This window comes from Neodiprion virginianus, chromosome 2 (assembly GCF_021901495.1).
Source record: "Neodiprion virginianus isolate iyNeoVirg1 chromosome 2, iyNeoVirg1.1, whole genome shotgun sequence".
In the NCBI taxonomy this organism is placed as follows: Eukaryota; Metazoa; Arthropoda; class Insecta; order Hymenoptera; family Diprionidae; genus Neodiprion; species Neodiprion virginianus.
In genome coordinates this window covers 293,485-314,972 of record NC_060878.1, presented here as the reverse complement: position 1 = coordinate 314,972, position 21,488 = coordinate 293,485, and the positions used below count along the sequence as shown (strand labels likewise).

General features: G+C 39.0%; 3 protein-coding genes across 8 annotated transcripts; 1 reads left to right on the top strand and 2 right to left on the bottom strand.

Moving 5' to 3' along the window:
* Positions 1-82: 82 nt before the first annotated feature.
* LOC124298349 (PHD finger protein rhinoceros-like) lies at positions 83-10,901 on the bottom strand. 2 transcript variants are annotated; one of them, XM_046750221.1, is made up of 9 exons: positions 10,533-10,901; positions 9,946-10,034; positions 9,578-9,742; positions 9,101-9,217; positions 8,649-9,011; positions 7,995-8,554; positions 7,308-7,453; positions 5,815-7,142; positions 83-5,330 (listed from the first exon to the last, which is right to left on the bottom strand). In XM_046750221.1, the coding sequence occupies exons 1-9, from the start codon at positions 10,558-10,560 to the stop codon at positions 1,401-1,403; spliced, it is 6,726 nt and encodes a 2,241-aa protein (XP_046606177.1). In that variant the 5' UTR covers positions 10,561-10,901; the 3' UTR covers positions 83-1,400. The 2 variants fall into 2 exon arrangements, with proteins under 2 accessions (XP_046606177.1, XP_046606178.1); XM_046750222.1 differs by lacking the exon at positions 9,946-10,034.
* Positions 10,902-10,942: 41 nt separating this feature from the next.
* On the top strand, positions 10,943-15,393 carry LOC124298351 (negative elongation factor B). Of its 4 annotated transcripts, none has more exons than XM_046750225.1 (9): positions 10,943-11,125; positions 11,347-11,701; positions 11,787-12,263; positions 12,379-12,546; positions 12,617-12,742; positions 12,808-13,077; positions 13,185-13,475; positions 13,549-13,749; positions 13,823-15,393. In XM_046750225.1, the coding sequence occupies exons 2-9, from the start codon at positions 11,579-11,581 to the stop codon at positions 13,973-13,975; spliced, it is 1,809 nt and encodes a 602-aa protein (XP_046606181.1). In that variant the 5' UTR covers positions 10,943-11,125; positions 11,347-11,578; the 3' UTR covers positions 13,976-15,393. The 4 variants fall into 4 exon arrangements, with proteins under 4 accessions (XP_046606181.1, XP_046606180.1, XP_046606183.1 ...); XM_046750224.1 differs by lacking the exon at positions 10,943-11,125 and adding an exon at positions 11,146-11,258; XM_046750226.1 differs by lacking the exon at positions 10,943-11,125 and adding an exon at positions 11,167-11,214.
* Positions 14,412-21,390, bottom strand: LOC124298353 (protein GPR107). 2 transcript variants are annotated; one of them, XM_046750232.1, is made up of 10 exons: positions 21,174-21,390; positions 20,929-21,039; positions 20,256-20,395; positions 19,995-20,140; positions 18,179-18,411; positions 17,886-18,019; positions 17,375-17,642; positions 16,943-17,215; positions 16,510-16,682; positions 14,412-16,347 (listed from the first exon to the last, which is right to left on the bottom strand). In XM_046750232.1, the coding sequence occupies exons 1-10, from the start codon at positions 21,261-21,263 to the stop codon at positions 16,197-16,199; spliced, it is 1,719 nt and encodes a 572-aa protein (XP_046606188.1). In that variant the 5' UTR covers positions 21,264-21,390; the 3' UTR covers positions 14,412-16,196. The 2 variants fall into 2 exon arrangements, with proteins under 2 accessions (XP_046606188.1, XP_046606187.1); XM_046750231.1 differs by having other exon boundaries at positions 14,412-16,359; positions 21,174-21,389.
* Between the last annotated feature and the right edge of the window lie 98 nt (positions 21,391-21,488).

Here is a 21,488-nt window from a genome sequence, read left to right as displayed (position 1 = left end):
GAGTATTTCTATGGGAATTCCCGGATGAAACCATTTCTCGGGATTGAGTCGATTTGCATTTACACGGTAGTTCAATAGGTGATGAGATTTATAACAAAACGTGGTTTAATTTTCATTAGAATTACACGTCCATTTACAATATGTCTAGATATAGGTATATGTTTTTGTCATCACTTTTATCGATATTCAATATGTAACTTAATGATAGTAATTGTTATAGTATAGTAATATTTCGATTATTACACACCTGTAATATATTGGTACATAAAGTTCTTTTTTCATTATACACGCATTTATGCCTGTCACAATCCACCTGACTCTATTTTCAAAGTTATAGGTAAATGTAGGGGTAAAAAAAAAAAATAGAAAAAAAATTAATAACATAATAGTCAGGGTACCGTCGACACTGGATCCAACTGTATTCTACTTTAATAATCGCAAGGTATATTTATTTATAATATTCGTGTAACCATAATTATATTTTTCTAGTACTCAGTACTCTTATTTTCCCATACATATTTCAACGATATTAGGTACTCGTTATATACAATCTATATTCAACTAATAATAATTATTAATATTGAAATGGATAAAATGGAAGATGATCATAACTTATAATACAATCATTTTTATCTAAAGATATGTATTATGTACAGAGATAATGCAGCTCCAAACTTTGACGTATACTATTTGCACACATACACGTTTATGTAAGGGTCTACAATATAGTACAGAAGTCTTATTCTGGCTACATACCCATATTAATTTATAAGTTGGTTTTTCTATATCCATACTTTTATGGTGTACTATACAATACATAGGTATAGTATGTAGTGTGTTGTTACATATATAATATATATCAGAGGGAAATAAATGGGGTAGAAGCTTAAAGCGTAATAAGACGTATAAAAGTTTGGGCACGTTTCGCGAATTATGTTAGGGTTTGTATCGATCTATACATACATAGGGTAAAATCTTAATAATTGAAAGAATGAAGATGATAATAACTGGAGAGAGCTAAAATAGTATGTGACATTATCTTTTCTCTTCAACTAAAAACTAGTAAATTACAGCTAGGAGGTGAAGAAGCATGGCTCATGATAGTGTGTGTCATAATGATTAAAATGAAAGTTTTAAATGTACAAGCAACCGACTTAAGAACAAGTGTCATTGCTCATTGTTCACACAGCAAATTAACAACAATGGTGCGAGTATTTAGAACAATTTGAGTTTGGTAATCCTTTATAAAGTTTCTCATATGTATAACATTTTATCAACTCTTGACCGCTGCTAACTACGCTACCATAAAATTTTTTTAATTTATTGTGCTCCCACTATTAACCCCAGATTGACCGTCGCATTATTTGGTCGATTAGCTGATTTCTCTAAGATTTCAATGGCTAGAGCCAAGAAGGCCTGTGATGATGAGGTGGTGGCGGTAACGCGTAAAATGAACGAAGATATTGCTGATAAGCTGCTGGATCTACGCTTAAGTTAGGCCCATGTGGCGAAACGTAGGGCGGAACTGGTGGTCCATAGGCAGTTGTTCTTTGTGAGTGTAAGAATGGATTCGGAGGTGGATAATTATGAGATGGTTGATTACTGAGCTTATTGCTGTTGACAGGAGCAGATTCTAGTGAGGAATTAGCTACTTGCTGTTGTTGCTGATGTTGTTGTTGCTGCTGCTGCTGCTGTTGTTGCTGTTGTTGCTGCTGCTGTTGCTGCTGCTGCTGTTGCTGCTGCTGTTGCTGCTGCTGCTGCTGCTGCTGCTGCTGTTGTTGTTGCTGCTGCTGTCTCAATGCCATGGTATAGTAGTTGCTAGGATTTCGTATTTCATCGAGGAAGGCAAAAGCTGCCGCTGTTGCATCCTTGTCATAAAATGGAGCGGCATTTGTTGTAGTACCCGGAGCTGCAAAATTGAATGCACTAGCGCCAGGTGTGACAACAGAAGGGTTTTTCAATGCAATTGGATCCGTTTGACTTGTAGCGAATTGATGAAAGCCTGAAATCCCTAGAGCACTCTGCTGATCGATACTTGATGGGATTAGGGCTGCATTTTGTTGTTGCTGCTGCTGTTGTTGCTGTTGCTGCTTAGTCTTTCTACTCTTTTTAGGTTTGCTTGTAGTAACAGTGGGCGCAGTATTTGGTCCATAAGAAGTTGGTGTCTTATCAGTTGCCCTGCGTGAAACTGGAACGATTCCTGTACTCTTTGTGGCATTCAAGCTTTGTAATAGGTTCAACTCAACATCCGAGGCAGCTCCAGTAGTCCTGGCATAAGTAATTGGATCAGGTTTTGACGGTGGTCTTGGAATATTCAAAAGTTGTTGTTCTTTACCAGTAGTCCGTCCTACAAGCCCTAAGCCTAGCCGAGCATAAGCTGAATTTGAAGCCATGGAATCAACTATCGAATTAAGGTTTCCGTCAAACTGGCTACCAGGTCCTGGGTCTGACTGAGACAATGTCATCATTGCATCAAAACCAAATTGATCTTGGATTCGCTGAGTTTCCTGAGAAAAGTTTCGTGGGCCATCGGGTTGTTCGCTGTAGCTTCGTTTCTTCACAGGTGCAATATTACTGCCACTGTTACTATTGTTACCAGCTTTGCCACTAGAGTCAAAATAATGTGGACTAGGATAGACGGGCCTGTGGCTTGGATTTGGGACGGGATATGTAGGAGCCTGAAATCCGGCTGATGTTTGGTAAAGTGACTCGTGAGTGGCAAGATTTTGTTGAAAGGTCAAAAGTTGTGCCTGATCTGTAGTCACCTGTGACTGATCACCAGAAGTCGACGTTTTGCATCCGAATCCTCGTTGTTGTGTGATGGGTTGGGCATATTTATGAATATTCAAACTATCACTAGGACTGGGAAAAGCGTGTCGATCGTGTTGCTGTTGATCTGATACTCTAGGTGGTAGAGTGACGTTTCTGTCGAAGCTTGGTGTTTGATAACTGTTTATGAAAGATGCTGGTGGAAATTGTTCACCGGACTGAAACCCTTGCTGATTAACGCTTTGCCCTTCATTTTCACTCGTAAAGTTTGATTGCTGTTCCACAGCGGGAGTTTTCACCTCCCGTGTTTTTTGGTAATCCGCTCTCTGGTCAGTTTCACTGATTAGACTCGGAGCAGGCGACGGCTGTAGATAAGACCCTTGTGTCTCGTTTCGCGAGTAAGACGGACTCTGAGGAAAACTTTGAGAGTATGAAGAAGCCGCTCCCTGCTGATAATTTGAGCCCTGGGATGGGGCAGTTGGCGAATAGTTACAGGCCTGTTGCGGAGAAGGTTGCGAGTAGCTTGCAGATTGCTGAGGTGACGACTGTGAGTAGTTAGCAGGTTGATGCGGCGATGGTTGAGAGTATCCAGTTCGCTGTTGTGGAGAATTCTGTGGGAAATTCGAGGCAGTAGTTGGCTGTGGTGAGGGTTGCGAGAACGTCGAGGGTTGTTGTGGCGAAGGCTGCGAGTAGCCAGGCACAGGTTGTTGAGGTGACGGTTGAGAGTAATTCGGAGGAGGTTGTTGGGGCGATGATTGTGAATAACTGGGTGGTTGCTGGGGCGAGGGCTGCGAGTAACTTGGCGGTTGCTGAGGAGATGTTTGCGAGTAGCTCGGTCTTTGCTGTGGTGATGGTTGCGAATAGCTCGATGGTTGTTGCGGTGACGGTTGAGAATAACTGGGAGGTTGTTGGGGAGAAGGTTGCGAATAGTTAGATGGTTGTTGCGGAGAAGTTTGAGAATAATTTGGAGGTGGTTGGGGCGACGGTTGGGAATAAGTCTGGGTTGGTTGTGGGGAATTCTGTGAGTAACTTGAGGGTTGCTGTGGTGAGGTTTGCGAATAATTCGCGGGCGTCTGCGGCGAAGGTTGAGAATAATTGGTCGGTAGTTGCGGGGAAGGTTGTGAAAAGCTGGCAGGCTGTTGAGGTGAAGGTTGTGAATAATTCGGAGTCGGAGGTTGCTGAGGCGAGGGTTGAGAATAATTGGTTGCCTGCTGAGGTGATGGTTGAGAATAATTTGCCGGCGGTTGTGGAGAACTTTGCGGGTATATTTGTTGGGAAGGTTGGGGTGACCGAGGGTATGGAGACGCGGCATTTTGTACCGAAGGTGGTAATGCCGGCAGAAACGATTGACCTTGGGGAGAATTTTGCGGAAATGGTATTCTCTGCGGTGACCTTTGGGAAAAAGTGGAAGGGGATGGCTGACGATAAGATTCCGTTGCACCTTGAAGAGGGGAATGTTTTGGATAAACTTGCTGGGAGGTTTGAGGAGTTGTCTGGGGATACAGAGACGACGTCTGTTCGTAGGGAGCTGCGACGGGATAGACTGGTGACGACGGATTATTTTGCGGCGAAGGAGTAGGGGGGAGCTGTGCGCTGTACCTAGGAGGAGTCGCGTAATAAGGGCTATTGTACGGACTGCTACCCGACGACAAAGCATCCTGATAGAAGCCTGCACCTCTGACAGGGGTTTCATTGGGAACATGCGGAGTTTGCGTTTGCGGTGATTGACCAGGCGGAGACTCCTGTGAAAAGCTGGATACGGACTCGCTGATACTGCTACCGCCGGTACTCATCCTCCTTTGCCTGATGGTCTTGACTTCTTGTATTTCGTTTTCCGTTTCCTTCTTGCAGTTGGAATCCGCGGTCGCGTTTTCATCGGCGTCATCTTCCTTTTTTTTGGACTTGGGTGCACCGAACGCCTTGAACCACGCACTGAGGTTTGGAGTTGCAGATTTTGGTTTTTGAACTTCTTCTACTGCTGTATTACCTTCATTGTCCAGTGATTCGATCTTTGGAGTGGTTTTAGATTCTGCCATCTCCTTACCAGAAAACAATTTGTCAGTCTGATCTACAGCTCCCTGATTTTCTAATGCCGAAGTAGGTCTTGTTGTTCGTTCCTCATCATCGTCATCGATCAAATTGGGATTGGGAGACGAAACGAGACTTTTACAAATCGAATGAATGGATTCAGCATTCCTGAGAACTGTGCCCAAACTAAGTTTTGGTTCATAGCTGCCATCAGATTTTGCTTTATTGGCGTCAGCTGTGGTTTGATTCGCCGGTACATCACTGCTGATGTTAGCAGGTAAATGAGGCGGTTTTTTCAACAAATTACCTTTGCTTTTTCCAGGTTGCAAACGATCGATTGTACGCTGGACTTTCTTTGCACGCGTGGGCCCTTGAGAACCCACAAGTTTCGCAGGATGAGGACGTTTTCTTGTCATTTCAGTTTTCATTGCTGCCTTTACAACTTCGTTCGTTGCTGGATGAAATACCGGTGAGTCACTACCCGAAGAAAATTCGGACAGGCGAGGCGCATCGTCCAACCACTTATTGATATCCTAGGAAAAGAAAAGAAAAAGATTTTTTAAAGGAACACGATTACAGTATCCCTTTAACCAGTGAGGTGAGAAAAAAATATATCTACGAGTTAACAATACGCAAATAATTAGAGGAAATGATCATATTGATTCACAGACAAGTGAATCTGAAGAGAAGCTTGTTGATTTAAAAACTATGAGGAGTAAATGTTGCAAATCGCGAAATATAACACAACAAGTTTTAACTCGATCGATGTGAAGTTTACAAAACGCGTTTTGAAACTGGTTAATGTTTTTATAGAATAGAATGACCTATTTCCAGATTGTTGAATTTAAATCTAAAACCTGTATTCTTAATCCACAAATACAGTGACAAGCCATATTTGATTTTTCGTAATTTTGGACTTTTAACCCGAGATTCGAGTTAAGAATACCTCTAGAAGTTCAAGACTACCAGTGCAAAGTGGACATTTCGTCATTGAATTTTGTATTTAAATTTGCTCACGTTTAACGTCTGCTCCGTAGCTTGATTTAAGGCTTGGATTCCGGGGCTGTCTTCCTTTTTAAATCCTCTGGATCGCTTTACCTGGGCCAGCTTTGATTTTTTTACTGGTTCATCTTTAGGACCATCCTTTGACCGTAAATGTATTGCATCTATTTTACTGACTGTGCGTAAGCAACTACCGTTTGAAGGCACTTTTCTAGAATGTAAACTGTCTTTCTTTATAGATTTCTTTTGCTTTTCCCCTTCGATTTGGGCCTTCAGTTTATCCTCGCGTTGTCTTTCGCTTATTATGTCCTTTAGGCTGTCAAGAGATTCTAAATCTTTATTACTAGTTACGAGTTTCTTGTACTTGGTGTCATCTTCCTTTTTCTCTAGCTTATGACTGTCCTTTTTTTGGGCCGAATTTTTCAATACGCTCCCTTTCAAGTCTTTTTCTCTATATTGTTTTAACTTTTTGTCTTTTCCCTTTGGTCGTTCTGTATCGGTGATTGTACTTTCTCTGCAGACTACTGGAATTACTTTTTTTTCGCTGCTGTCTCTTTTACTATGATTTTTTTTTATTTTCTCATTCGTTTCGAATGTTTCCTGTTTACCATTGGCTTTAAATGTGACAGAATTTTTCTTGACATCAGATTTCTTGGACTTTTTTGCTTTAGTCAATAAGTCGCCAAGTTCCTTTTTTAAGCTTTTTTTACTTCTATTCCTGGCTGGGGATTTCAATATTTCCTGAGAATCATGTTCACAGTCTTCGATCTCTTCATTCTGCACTTTCAATTCTTTTTTGCTTTTTCTCTTAGAATCGTCCGGCTGCTCTTCTTTGGGTGAGGCTTTCTTCACTTTTGATGACACACGTTCAAAGTTCACAGTTTTTTTTTGCTTTGTTTTCATTTTACACACTTCAACGTCGGACTGATTTTCTCTCTTCGCTAGAGAAAAAGTTATTTCATTTTCAGAGTCACTCTCAACCTCTTCTACCTTAATTCTTTTTGCACGTTTACCATTCTTTTTTTCTTTTACCCGCTTAGATCTTAAGGCAACGTTTTCTTCCGTCTCCACAGATTTCGGTTCCTCTAAACTCGTATATTTATCTTTTTTTGCTTTATCAGACTTGCTCAACTTGAGTTTCTTTACTGAGTTGCGATTCCGTTTTCGCGAATTCTGAGGCAAAATTATTTTCGTAGTCAAAGACGGGGATGCGGGGCACATCGAAACGGGTGATAATGACACTTGAATAGAAGGATCTTCGTCGCTGGATTGCTCAGATTCAAGGTATCGATCGACCGCACGATCAAAGACTTCTTGTAGGTTGATCGCCATCTCCGTGTACTCTGTGAAAATTGCATATAGATATAGATAACGTCTTAGTATTAGTGAAAATAATATAGTCGTGTACTTACTGCCAGCTTATAATTCTATCTGCATATATAATCTTAAGAATGATGAGCGTTTTTAGCTGCATGAGGCTAGTATATATACTAATGAAGAATAGCTACCATTGTCAGAGCCGTTGTATTGACGGCAGTTGTCAACAATCAACTGGAAATCACGTTTGAACTGGCCTAGACTCCTATACGATCCACCTTCGAGCTTTTCTTCCATTGTGGTGAGATCCATAGGCTTTCGAACGACACTGTAGTACCTGTAGGTCAAAAGATTGTACATTAACACGTGCAACATTTTCTTTTTTTTCTTCTTGTTCCCCCTTAATGGCTAGATTCCATTACAGCAAGTAACAATGTACTCTATGTGATTTAATTTGTTAAAATTATTACATTGAAATATATATATTGTAATTTTCTGTCAGTTCAGATACTATGATTTATTTGTTTATTTATGTTACAAACTTTGTATTCGTTTTGTGAAAGCACCACGTGGTAAGAATCCAAACTCAGGATTTCAAACCATGATTTAACACAGCGGCAGTTATTTTCACTTTCTCTAAACTTGGATTGATATTTTTATTTCTTGAAACGGAATGGCAGCCTTTGGTATTATCAATCATGATAAGCCCCCATTACTTTTAGGCTTTTTCCTGTCTAGACCGAAGAACAATTTATCTGAGGATGTGTCCGGTTCGTTGGAAAGTTCATTTCGTCAACTCATGCACCACTTTTACACCATGAGTACTTAAACTAAACTGCCCATAATGTTACTCAAGTGATAAAGAGGGTTTCAATAACCTTGGAGCGTATTCTTCGTCAACAGGGTCGACGAATGGCCAAGCATCTTGGTGATCTTTCAGACTTTCAAGGATTTTATGCATGCCAACACGGCGTTCTTCTTCTTCGACGCCATACTCATACCGAGAAGGGTGATAACTAGTTATCCCACCACCGGACCGATTGCCACCTCTCCGTCCGGTCAAACTCTCTAACTCATCTTCTGTATGGATGACAATCTGACCAACGGCAGAGGCCAAAGAGTTGTTAGTCTGCCTTCCCTTCTTTGGTACCGGTGTTGCTGTTGCTGAGGGTGTAGGTGATACTTGATTGATTTCTTCGATAACTTTCAAACTTCGGTTGTTACTCTTCTTCACCCCCTTTATTTTAGCCTTCGCTTTGGCCCTGACCATGGCTGCTTCCACTCGATTTGTCGTTTCGCGTCGACGTAGTACCCTTGTGCTGTTTTGCTGTAGAAGTCTGTGTCTCTGCTGTTTTTCCTTTAATTCAAATAATCTTGGGATTTCCGGCATGAAGTCCTCGGATAAAGTACGGTACAGTTTACGTTCTGAGTCGTCCTCCTGTAAATCATTGATATTGGATTACGTTTGTTGATCGCCCCAATGAATAATTGCAATTTCTTCAGCACGTCATTAAACAAACCAATGCATTTACCGAATTTTTAAATTTTTCGACCAGACGGCTCCAGTCCTGGTGGGTGAAACAGACAACCTGCCAGATAGTCTCTTGTTCTGTTGGCAAAACCCCGTTTTCCGACCCTTCGTACAACAAACTGTCTTGTTCCGTCTCTTCTTTCGTTTCCTCCGTCTGACTGATTCGGTTCCTGCCACGTCTCTTTCGCCTTTTATCCTTGAGTTTTCCTTTCTGTTTACGCAATATATCAGGCTTCGTTTGAACAATGTAATCTTCCCGATACAGTCGAGTGCCGTAAAAGTACCAGTAGGCAGAATTTTTACGATCATGACCTAGTGGTTCGACTCGTAGGCTGTCCGAGTCCAAATTGTCGAGAGACTGCTCCTAATTCAAAATAAGCAAGACAGATTTTATCATTTAAGTGAACTGAGTTGTGGACAAAAACTGTGAACTAGACATGAAAAAAATCTTACCACGTCTTCAGCGTCAAGCCTGAAGTCACAGAGAGCCCGAAGAATTTCTACCTTTTGGCGTAGTGGCAAAAGCTCAAAGTCTACATCCGTATTGAAAGGATTATCTCTTCCATATTCCTGTAATGAAAGATAGCTCATAAATTCTGTTTAGTTGTATAACCTGTAGACTCCAAAATATTTTGAAGAGAAAGTGTACATCAAATTTTCAATTACATTGACAGTAATTGTCTAGCACCCTGGATAAAATTGATGAAGCTTATGAAACGAGTAAATTCAAAAGTAGCACAGTCAGGCCCTCTCTTTTTTGGTACTAGTTACTTTATTTACTCGTTGAATATATTATTGTACTATCAATCGGGGTACTGTTCACAAGACTGATTTAGATGGTGTAGTTCATATCAGAAATGAGGAATTGGTCTTTCAGACATCAAATTTTAATGTACATACTCTAATCTACTTTGGAAGCTAGACACTCACTTGACACTTTTTTCTAAAGAGTCTACGGAGGAACATCTGATAATTAAAAGTAGAGATGTCATTGCGAGTGTCATTTGGTAGACAGCCTTCAAGTAATCTGACAATTAGTTCTTGCAATAGCCGGCCTTCTGTACCGCCGTCCGTGAGAAGAGCTTCTTCCAAATCCTGGAAGAAAAAGAAGTGCAAATATTTCCATTTTCTATTAATGAATCATTTCAAAGAACAGAATGAGACAGAACGAGTATGATGATAGAAATTGAGTTTAACCAAACAGGAAATCCTGCCTCAAGAAACAATTATAGTAAAATTCTATAAATTCTATTTGATTTAGCTGATTCGATACACGACTTTTGCATTGAACTAGATACCTCGATGTCAAAGTCCAGCAGATTGAAGGCAGCCCTAAACAATGAGCAGAAATGTGCGATACTTGGCACCTCCCACCACGATTGAATGTCTGGAGACAGAAATAAGCGAGTAAAAAATTTGCAGCAAGTTTTTAAATAACACAAGATTGGTTATTCAACTCTGGAGGTTTCAGGAAATTGTAAAACGTTGAGTCGACCAGGTATGATTGGAAAACTGATACATATCTAGCGGCACATCCAGTAGAAAGTAGAACACATCATTGATTCTAGTTACAGTTTGGTAAACGCTGTTCAAACTACTACGATTGACACAGGCACGATTCACTTATCATCACATCTGTCACTGGAAAATTCTTTCTCGTTTTGAAGGTAGAACAAAAAAAAAAAAAAGGAAAACAAAATAAGTGAACATTAGAAATGTGCGGATTTCATTTCGCGCTCAGTCGTTTTGAAATGCAAGTTCTGTGTTTATTCTCGACTGGATAACACTAATTGATTCCGGTAAAATGCGTCCGATTTTTGGTTATCCTGTCGGTTGGTACGCGGCGAAGCTAAACTGAAGTTGGCTTCGGATATATTGGGCTCACCTAAAATCCCGATGAAAGTCGGAAACATAACCTGTCGAGGAAGGCAGACGGGTGCCACCACCCCAGTAAACGGAATTCCACCCCACAACAGCAGCCAGCAGCAGCAGCAGCAGCAGCAGCAGAAAGAACGATCGCTCGACCGATCGGTTTTTGCGTCCAATGCACTTTTGAATTGGTATAAATTTTACACAGATAAGACATCGGGAACCGCGAACATGCTAATTGAGTAACTCGCGTTTCTACGTATATCAATTCAGCGTGACATTGTTGTATCGTACTTGTTCAACCTGTTTAAAGTTAGAAAAAAAACGAATTTATTTTCGCTTAGTACCCCGTTGTTGCAACCTGACGCGCGCGACACTTGCGGCCATCACGTTGCATTACTGCCAAATATACTAGGAGAATCAAAGACAGGAGCGAGATCAAAAATACGCGGTCAAAATTTACTATAAATGGGCGCGCAATCGAGCTGATTCATCTTTTTAGCATATCATTTTTCACACGATTACCAGCAACGCTACGAACAATCATAAAAAGTGTCGCGGCTTTTAAATTTAGCGTCACAAGTTTGAATTTGACTGACAATTGTAGAGGTATAGTATAATATGACTAGACTATAGTCAACTATAGTGCGTCGGATCAGATAAATAATTTCCATGTCTATTGAGATGCTTATTTGTTGGTGAATGCTAGACGCCTTATAGACCTTTCATTTCCGTAACATATGTATATAAAACTGCGATACTTTCAGTAAAATACCCGGTAATACCGATTTCTAATTTTTCGGTATTGATACGAATTTTATATTCAACAGGAAGACGACACAACAATCTTGGAAAGAAGAAAGACTAGTCATTCATAATTCTACTGTTGTAAACAATTGTTGTTGTCCTGCCAGCCGCCAATGTACAACCTTCAAACGTGGTTCAACGCTCAGCTTTGAACAGTTCTGTATTTATTTAGGTTAGGATAGGTTAGGTTAAGTCGGTTTGAATACAGAACCGCTGTCCCTTGATGGAAACACCGTATATTTGTGGGCTGTGAAAATGAGTGCGACCAAAAGTACGGAGGGTACGGGATTAGAGGATCTCGGAGTTCCAGGCCAAGTGTTTCTCAGAGATGCTCTGACCAGTTGCACCGATCCCCTGAAAGCCATTGAGGAGTTCCAGGTAAATACTCGGCGCTATTGTTGACTGGTTAAATCAAGTGATTACAATCTTGGCATGAGTATACTTACTAATCCGAAGATTCCAGTTAGAAAATGGTATTCTATTGCCTTCGTTACGTCCAATGTTACCGCTATTGGACCTCCACGGCGTCAGAAGGCTGGACTTTCACGCCTCGGTATTAGAAGAGCTTAGAGAAAAACTTGTGAAGCGGATAGCCGAGATTGGGGCTGAGCGAGGGGAAAAGGGGGGAAGCGACCGTAGGCTTAAGGATCTGTTGGCCAAGAGCTTTCCTGCCGTTAGAGTTGCCGCGCTCAGGCCAGTCGTTATGTGTATTTTAAGAAATACCCCTCATATCGATGACAAATACCTACGAGTACTGGTTAGGGAAAAGGAACTTTACAATGACGCTGACACGGAGGTGAAACGACAGATCTGGAAGGACAATCAAAGTCTTTTCGGAGACGAGGTATCGCCTCTCTTCAGTCGCTACATCATTGAAAAGGAACAAGTTTTGTTCGATCATCGGAACCTGAATGCCTTATTTTTTTCACCATCGCCCAAGGTTAGTTCTGATTGTGTTTAATTCGGACCAATACGTTTATTATCAGCTATTCAGTTCGAACCTGCTTCCTAACATTCCCCAAGTTGACTTGAATAAATCTTGGTCTAATTCGAAGGTGAGGAGACAAGGAGAAGTGGTACAGAAGCTGGCACACATGATAGGTCACAGCGTGAAACTTTACGACATGGTGCTCCAGTTTCTCAGGACTCTTTTTTTACGAACTAAGAATATCCATTACTGTACTCTTCGGGCTGAGTTGTTGATGGCACTGCATGATCTAGAGGTTTGAATCAAAAATATCATTGTATCAATTTCTCTTCAAATTAGTGAAACAACTGATGATTGGTCTCTAGGTTCAAGATATAATATCTGTAGATCCATGCCACAAGTTTACTTGGTGCTTGGATGCTTGCATCAGGGAGAAAAACGTGGATGTGAAAAGGTCTCGAGAACTACAAGGATTTCTTGATAGCATCAAGGTACGATAGCAAGAAACTATAATTTCCAGCAACGACCAATAAAAATGGATCATTTTTTTGCACAGAGAGGCCAGGAGCAAGTACTTGGTGATCTCAGTATGACACTGTGTGACCCATACGCCGTGAATTTTCTAGCTAGTAGCGCAATAAAAATAGCTCTTCATCTAATTAACGGGGAAGCTCTGCCACGGGATAACGCTGTCCTTGTTCTACTTCTGAGAATGCTGGCCCTGGGCTTGTCAGCCTGGCAAATGATCGACTCCCAAGATTTTAAAGAGCCGAAACTTGACAGTCAAGTTGTGACGAAGTTTCTGCCAGCACTTATGTCTCTCATGGTTGGTCTGATACTTGATATACGATTTTCCTTGACTCCATACTAATTTTGCAACTGAAACCTTAGTATTACCAAACTGCCGTAACAAATTAACTCCTTTCAAAATAGGTAGATGACCAGATAAGACAATTGAATGGAAAGCTCCCACCAGATGAAAGAGAAAGTGCTATCGCTATTATTGAGCACTCTGGACCACCTCCAGACGCGTGTCAAGCTTACGCTCAACTTTCTGGAGTTGCAGCTGTTTTATCCATGTATCACGCTTTATATGTTGGCGGAGGTGGAAGTGGGAGTAGCGGAAGAGCTCGAGGTGATGCGAGAGGCTTAATGCGGGTCTTGGCAACGCTACCAAATTGCCAGGCGCATCGCGCTTTTGAGGATCCATTTTTACACACTCTGGTGAGTTGACAAGTGTCGAGAATATGTTGCACCTGACTGTTACAACGAAATAATCAATCTGCTGCTGGTAAAGGTATCTCTGCTGATCTTAAATATGGCTGATGAGTTTTCCGGTGAATCATTTTGCACCGTCATATTCGACGAGTTCTTCCTGGCAGGATTAACAAGGGACAATGTTACGCGACACCTCTTGAAACTTTTATGGTACATTCATCCCAAACTTCCTCCGGCACGATTACATTCCCTGATGAAAGCCTTGCAACCCAATAGCCAGGTAGGTCTCGCGTTACTGGAGTTTCATCGTTAACGTCAATGTCACTTATTTATAAAACTATTATAATTTACAGCACAACGAAGCTGTGCATAGTCTCTATCAATCTCTCCGAGAAAAAATTGGCAGCCAATCAACAGAAGATCTTTTGATATCGTCAACTTCTATGGATACACTTGAATGCCCTGATTCACCACTAGATGTTGTCCCTACACCTGGGCCTCGTTAACTATTTTACATCGACAATAGGATTTTACGGGGTATGCGACGTATTTAGAGTTTTATCATTATACACAAATTAGAATGTATCGCAATTCAATATCAGAATAGAATGTATTAAGAAGCACCTTGATTCAGATGTGTTTTCAATGGATGATAGGCATTTTTATTATTTACTTCCAATGACTTCCTTCAAGGATATCACTAATGTGGAAACAACACTTGTAGCGTGTACAAATACATCGTACATATTTTTTTAATGGTACCATGTCTGACCCATGATATGGTACGTCACCTTGCGTATCCGTATGATTTAAGGCCAAAATGAAACTGTTTTGCGTATCACCCTTTGCCTTTAATCACGGAATCCCTCTTTTCCCCCACTGAAAATTGAATATGATCACAAATGTATCATCAACTATCAGAAATAACGTGGGTTATCAAAATAATTAGAAAACAATTTTATTTCACAATTTTCATTGCGTGCATCAAGTTGTGATGAGAATAGTTATCACCTACATTTAGCAATTTACACTTATATGCGATGAACATAACAGAAAATAAAACAGTTGAACGTTCACAAAAATATTCGATTCATTCAAAAATTTGTCTGCCCCATGTCTTATATTTCAACGTCATTACTATGGAATAAAGAAGAAAGGGTTTCGAGGTAATTTCAATGTATACCAATTGTCTATTCAGTTAAATTATAGTTGTCACAATGGTTCTTCGATAATCCGAAATTATTAATATCGGACTGCAAATATTGGGCTCAACCCTTGATACGCTAAAATTATAAGCAGCAAACCCAATGTTATTAGGTGCAAATTTGTTTTCGATATAACGTTACTTTTTACGACCAAACGTGCGACTAAATCGAACACAAATATTGTACATATTTTCTATTCCAATTAAAGTTACTGAGGTTTTTGCACTCCCTAACTGTATCAAGTCATGTTACATACCTATATTTTCAATTTAATTTCTTCTTTCCGCTACTAAAATTGGATTTGTCAATATTAGTTTCATTATATTATTTTTAACGTAGAAATGGAGAGTTACTCTGTATCAATCATGTCCACGGAAATCTGTAAGCGCTGTGAAGAATATCATGACATGCTTGTTTGATTACCAACATTTCCAACTTTGACTAAATCGAGGTTGCTATACAGTACATTAAAAACATTACCTAAATTGCAACCAAATTCAGAGCGTTTATCCTCTACATATCAGTTGTCATGTACATTATAATTGCAATTAGGTATGTGGATGCAAATATTTTCTACTGAGGGCAGATTAATCGTAAATAAAACATCAAAGGGAAAATGGAAATGTATGTCTCTCTAAATGCTTTAAAACTGTATATTTAGGTATACTTATATTCACTGCAACGAATTTGCCATTTGGCAAAGTTTCACATCCTACATAGGTAATAAGGAAAAATTGTAGAACTAACTTTATGTAGTTTTCACTATTAACAGCCACTGCCATGCAACCCGTAGTAAATAATAACTAAATCTCTACGATGTACGTGGATGAACACGTGCGTGCGTGTCCAAAGATAAAAAGTCATTAATAACTACTGTAAATAATTCTTATAAGTAAGAATAGTACATTATGTAACAAGGACATAAAGTCCAATTATTCCCATGGTAAAATGACTCCATAATTTTTAAAAGTTTTTTAATCCATTGAAATGTGATGTGAAACGTTTAATCGAATTACATGGCTCTGTCATCAAATAACGCAATATATTTTGTACTGAGTATTAAATAATTTGTGAGAAAATTTATCATATGCGATGAGTTGAACTAATCTATCGATAGTTGTCACAATTAAGCGATTTTAAATCGAAACGAATGTTTATTACAGTATATTAAAGAACAAATTGTACCTCAGTGATGATATTACGTTACATACACAAGTAAAATATCACTGCTACTTTAGTAACGAAAAGATCACTTGCAGGAAACATTTTGTGCCGCTCTCTCCTGCAAACATCCGCCGAATGAAATTCTTATCTAATAAGCATATCTCAAAATTGTAGCAAGCAACGAAACGCAATTTTCCACGTGTAAATATCTATCGACTGAGGATAGATTTGTCATTTCATAGGTATATCTCAGACCCAGCATAATCTCATTGCTAACCACCCCTAAATAACATAACCACTCTAGGCTTGTTATCACCCATATATTCCTAAGTAAGTATTCATATGTCTTTTAGCTTCTTCAGTCGTATTCGTGTGACGACTCTCTCTTGCTGAGCAGATTGTCCATCTCTTCTCGAGTCCCAACAACATTGCACGGCGTCGACTTTGCTAACGTCGTCCCTTTGTTGATCTTATTGAGACCCTCGGTAGCACCGCTTCTCCCAGAAATGCTAGAGAATAGACTGTACTTGTCATGTTAAAAAAAGACCGAAAACGAAAAACTTGAAAGTAAAAAGAAAACAAGGGGTGCACCTGTTTCACACCAGTATGAACAGAAATTAATCAATTGAAAGAACAAACAAAGGAATGTATCATCATGAAGAATGACTTACACCACATCCATTTCGTCATCATTATCGTCACCAGGCAAATCCTCATTGGCAATGGTGAAATATGGATTTGCTGAAGCAGGACGAAACTTGTATCCAGTGAGGACAAAAAATACATACGTCGCCATTTCTCTAAACATCTCATCAAGCCATTCGTATTGGAACGGAACAGTGATCTGTGGACACCATGAACGAAAACATCAGTCAAGTTACCGTTTTTGTAGATTAAAAAATAAAATTCAGAGAATGAGAATAAGAAAAGGTTTTTTGTAATGAAATTGCTGAGTTTGCGCCACCAATTCCGTCCAGAAGTCTAAATCGTAAAGAATATGGTTCATTCTAATTAGATAATTTGTTGCAGAACAATATCTATTTTCTACAGTTCGGACATATGAATGTAATATATTAGTGCACTGTAAATCGTGCATGTACACACCCTCAATAAGTAGACGATAATTCTGGTGAAATATATGTAGCAAACGATCATAATATAAAAATGTCGGAATAATTTGAGCTTCCGCAAATTTATGGCTGCTTTGCCATCGGTGCGGGCAGCCTCTTGAAGGTGTCTTATACTCCATACAACTGGGAACAAGATTGCTCCACAGCAGAGAAGATCAACGAGAATAAATACGTCGCGCCATTTCTGATGTTCAATGTCTCCTTCTTCGCTTTCCTCGATTATAATTTCTGCAACATTCGCCAGAACCTGGGCACAAAAAGAAAAGAAATACGGATCTTAGAACGAGATTCTTCGTACTATGTTGCAATATTGAAAATAAAATGTTCAAATTTTCAAAAATACGTTTGATGTCAATACTGCTCAGCTCATACTTAATTATACATTGACAGAGGTCGTATAGTATACCTGCAGTGGTATGACAATCATGAACAATTTTTTATCCTTGTCCGAGAGTATATGTTTTATAAAATCCCATCCAGTACCGACTAGAACGATGGTGATGAAGAGAACAGCTCCTTTCAGTAGATGCGTAATATAGTAGAGAATTGCCCAAGCTGCAACATGTTCTCCTTTTGTTTCAATGAAGTGAAAATTTATGCCGTGAAAAAGCAGAGACAGAGATTTCAGGTATACCAGCACCGCCATCAGGTAGTGAATCTTGAACACCGGGTGTCTGAAAATAAATTATCGTGAACTATTTTTGCAAGTAAATGAGATGGAAATAATCAGGAATTGACTCCAAACAGAGCACTCGAAGCGGCGATACTATAGTTAACAGGGTCCTGTGAGGAAAATTTACTTATTTCGCAAATCAAACATCACTAATCCTACATACGAGATACCTCAAGTTGAATAGTTGAAGTTTGCTGGACTGAAATACTTCAATAAAACGAATATACTTGTATTATCCACGCACTTGCTTCTCTTGAGAATGAAGACCCAGAAACATCCAGACAAAAAGAATAGAAGAGCCATCATGAAGTAGAGTGCAGGCAGTGGCATCTCACCAGCACTCAAGAAATTACCGTGGTTATCCTCTTTGATTTGCAACTTTAAAAATAAAATTATATTCGTAAGGTGATCATCTGGTTAAACCCAATTCACCAATTCAGTGGGCGAAATCAAAGTTCGCTTATAAGTAAAATATGCAGAATAATGATACTCGTATTTGAATATATTGTTTATTCTGGGTCGGAAAAATGTAGTTACCGTAAAGTCCACAGGCATATTTGTTTTATCATCATAGTTTCTGCAGTTGTGGAAGTACAAGTTATAGAGGCCTTCATTACTTTGATTCATCACATTCACGTAAAAACTTGTGCTGTAATACTTGACTTTACTTAATCCAGTGCTTGTTGCGTTCTTAAAATGGATTGGTATTTCTGACCTTGGACAGCCGCTTTTCATCGATGGTGGATTGTAGGATTGCACAGACCTCTTACCTTTTGTAATAATAATAAATATAACATTAAAATCATTTAAAAACGAATCTGAACAAATTATCTGCAGTTTTTCTACTAATAGATTTATGGGTGAAAAATAGTTTGAATCTAGAAAAATATTCTGATCTATTGGCAATATTTATTTATTGTCAGTTCCAAATGGTGTATCTTTGAAAATAACATTAAATTGTGATGTAATGTTGCTGTTGTTACATCTCAACTGAAAGGCTTGAAATATTTGACCAATTGACCAGTTTGCGCCAAAATTTATTTATAAATTCCTAAGAGAAATGGGCGACCAATTGTTGTTAATGGCCTCTATTTTTCATATCAATGGAAGCATGGTTAAAAACAATGACTAACAATAAGTCCAAAGTTTCCATCACTTGTTGTCAAGACTCTAAGCTTATTAAATTCATAGTACATTTTCAGAGATATACCAAAGCGGGCTGAGTTTTGAACGATTGGAATCTCAAGAGACGGATGGAATACTTCTGAAGCACAAAACTACGTTTGATCAGAAAGTTGGATAAAATAGGTTCAGCGGTCTTGATAAACATAACGCTATAAATTTGTGAATAGGCAGCTGTTTATGATACAGTTGTGCACTGTAAAATAAATACTTGGATGCATCAGAATAAAACACAATGTACTGGAACACTGCCAACAGACATATTGGACCAACTTGAATTTTTACTACGTTTCTTTCAATGTTGTATACGAAAACACCCTGAGTTGCTAAAAAAAAGTGTATCCACTCTATGGACAGAAATAATAAACCAATTTCAAATATACTTCATGATACTTTAAACACTAATTTTTTTCTCATTACTTTTCTTTTTTATCTTTCTTTCCTCTTGGTTCCAAACAAAGGTATGACTAAGGTTTGCTATAAAAATTTTAAATGTCCAAATCACAGTTGTACATTATTTAGAGTGCAAGGAATCTGGAATACTTATTCAATTTGTCATCTTATTTCTTAGTATTTTGAATTCCATTTTCTGTGTCCATTATGAAACTCCTTACAAATTATTCGTAATGTAAACGGTACGTATTTATAGAGCTAAATATCACGATGTTTATGCATGAAAAATGAATATTACATACACTAGGTATCATCATTTTCTCTGTGTATTTTTTTTTTTTTGAATTTATGAGACGTCTGGGAGCAAACACAAATTTAGATCACTTCTTGCTATCATTTATTTATTTTTTTAGAACTAACCCAATTAATAGTTGTATCAATTCGTAGTGTACATGGTCGAATGTATCAGTTTTGTGTCCGGTATGACTTTTTCACCTGTAGGCTCACGCAGCTACTACCATACTCGTATGTAATTTAATTTTAGCTACAAATTCTTGAGGAATAAATCATTGGTGGCACCTCTGCCAGTAGTGTTGTAGTAACACTTAGAAGTTCTTTCTTTTTTTCAATTATATTTCATCAATACTGAAAATGCTTTCGATGATACAAGATGTTAGTTGTTACTCTAATTCAATATCACAGAACTTGTGGAATAATGTAAAAACGTCCACATCTGCGACACGAACCACATTACACGAAAAATTGAAATGACACTTACCAAAATCTGACATGGCATGGTCTATTCTTGGAGAAGAGGCCGTATCCTGTAATCGTTCAGCGTTTCTCTTTAATCGAACCTGTACCACATCTTCACTCGGGTGAATGGATATCAGATTCAAATCTTTCTTGCAGGTTACGTTCATTCTGTAAATATTTGTTATGGAGCAAAAATTAAAACTATGAATTTCCCGCGTTAATACTGATTTAACGAAGCTTGGACTGCACTGTATGTTTTTCATTCCTTGTTAATTATACTTACATTGAATGCCTCAAATCCATTTTAAAATAAACAGCCTCATTCAGCTGGGCTGTTTCATCTAGTAATGGACATTTTTCTCGTTGATTTTCTGTGTACGAATTACTAACATCGCTGAGAGTTCGTTCCAAGCTGAATCCGAACTGAAATAGTTATAGTGTTATAAATGGCAGTTGCATTTAGTATTGTCCTGTAAATAATAGGCACGTAATACAAGTTATCAGATGATCGGGCACTGAGTACAATACTCGTATTCATAATGTTACAAGCAAACATGCTTATGCAATCACATTTGTCGGAATGCAAAGCGTATAATCTTGGAAAAACCTTACATCTCCCACATTAGACACCAAATTCATAAGATGTAAAAACATTATCAATGTTGGAAATAAATGATAAGTTTCCTGCGTTCACATCTACGTGATATTGCAACCTGATGGAACAGGTTCGATAAAAGTTGGGAAGAAGAAACGATTTACTAGTATATGTCAAAGTATAAAAAAATACTCATTTTCCTATGAATGTTAACGACAGCTCATCTCACCATACAGTTATACGGAAAAGGTGAAGCGTCGGTGATGGAATGAATATTGCTGGGTGAATGTACGTATGTATGTGTATACGTACACCAGGTGTACGTATGCCAAGTAAATCGAGGGTTAAACGTCAAACCTACCACTGCATCCTCGGCGCCCTGTTCCACCTTAAAATTAGTCAAGTTTACGCGCAAAGTGCCTCCTTCGTAAAATCCGAATGTGCTGAGAGCGATGTAAGCTCTGACGTCGTTCTGCAATAAAGGAAATTGATTATTTTCCTTTGGAATGTTTCACCGATGAGACGGTACTACTGTACGTACAACACACGCGCGTGTCTAGTACGCGTATAAAGATTCCTGAAAAAAAATATAATTCGTCAACGCACCCTTATCTCAAGCTTGTGAATCCTCGCCTGAGTCAGCGAAGCTAAGGTGAGCACAACTATGCACGAAACAATCACGTATTTTGAATACATTTTTCAAATATTTATATTGTAACGTTACTTCACGTATCGGGGAACATTGCCACTTGACACACGAAACACCTCGCCCCGCAAGTTCGCACGGCGAGCAGAAGCAGCAGAAGCTGGTTCGGCAGGGAATTGGAAAATGGTATAAGATGCCGAATGCGGATGGAACTTCTAGTTACACTCGCTCGACATGGGTGGCGTCAGTGTGTTTGATTTGTTTATTTATTTATT

What these genes read in the sequence shown, in the direction of transcription:
- LOC124298349 (XM_046750221.1), bottom strand. Translation starts at nt 10,560, where the DNA reads ATGTTTCCGACTTTCATCGGGATTTTAG. An exon ending in TGCTGGACTTTGACATCGAG is followed by an intron (nt 9,743 to 9,945) that starts GTATCTAGTTCA and finishes TTTTTCTTCCAG; the next exon opens with GATTTGGAAGAAGCTCTTCT. An exon ending in GGCTTGACGCTGAAGACGTG is followed by an intron (nt 9,012 to 9,100) that starts GTAAGATTTTTT and finishes ATTTTGAATTAG; the next exon opens with GAGCAGTCTCTCGACAATTT.
- LOC124298351 (XM_046750225.1), top strand. Translation starts at nt 11,579, where the DNA reads ATGAGTGCGACCAAAAGTACGGAGGGTACGGGATTAGAGGATCTCGGA. An exon ending in CAGCACTTATGTCTCTCATG is followed by an intron (nt 13,078 to 13,184) that starts GTTGGTCTGATA and finishes CTTTCAAAATAG; the next exon opens with GTAGATGACCAGATAAGACA. An exon ending in ATCCATTTTTACACACTCTG is followed by an intron (nt 13,476 to 13,548) that starts GTGAGTTGACAA and finishes CTGCTGGTAAAG; the next exon opens with GTATCTCTGCTGATCTTAAA.
- LOC124298353 (XM_046750231.1), bottom strand. Translation starts at nt 21,263, where the DNA reads ATGTATTCAAAATACGTGATTGTTTCGTGCATAGTTGTGCTCACCTTA. An exon ending in ATGGATTTGAGGCATTCAAT is followed by an intron (nt 20,141 to 20,255) that starts GTAAGTATAATT and finishes AAATATTTACAG; the next exon opens with AATGAACGTAACCTGCAAGA. An exon ending in TTCATTCTCAAGAGAAGCAA is followed by an intron (nt 17,643 to 17,885) that starts GTGCGTGGATAA and finishes ATTTATTTTCAG; the next exon opens with ACACCCGGTGTTCAAGATTC.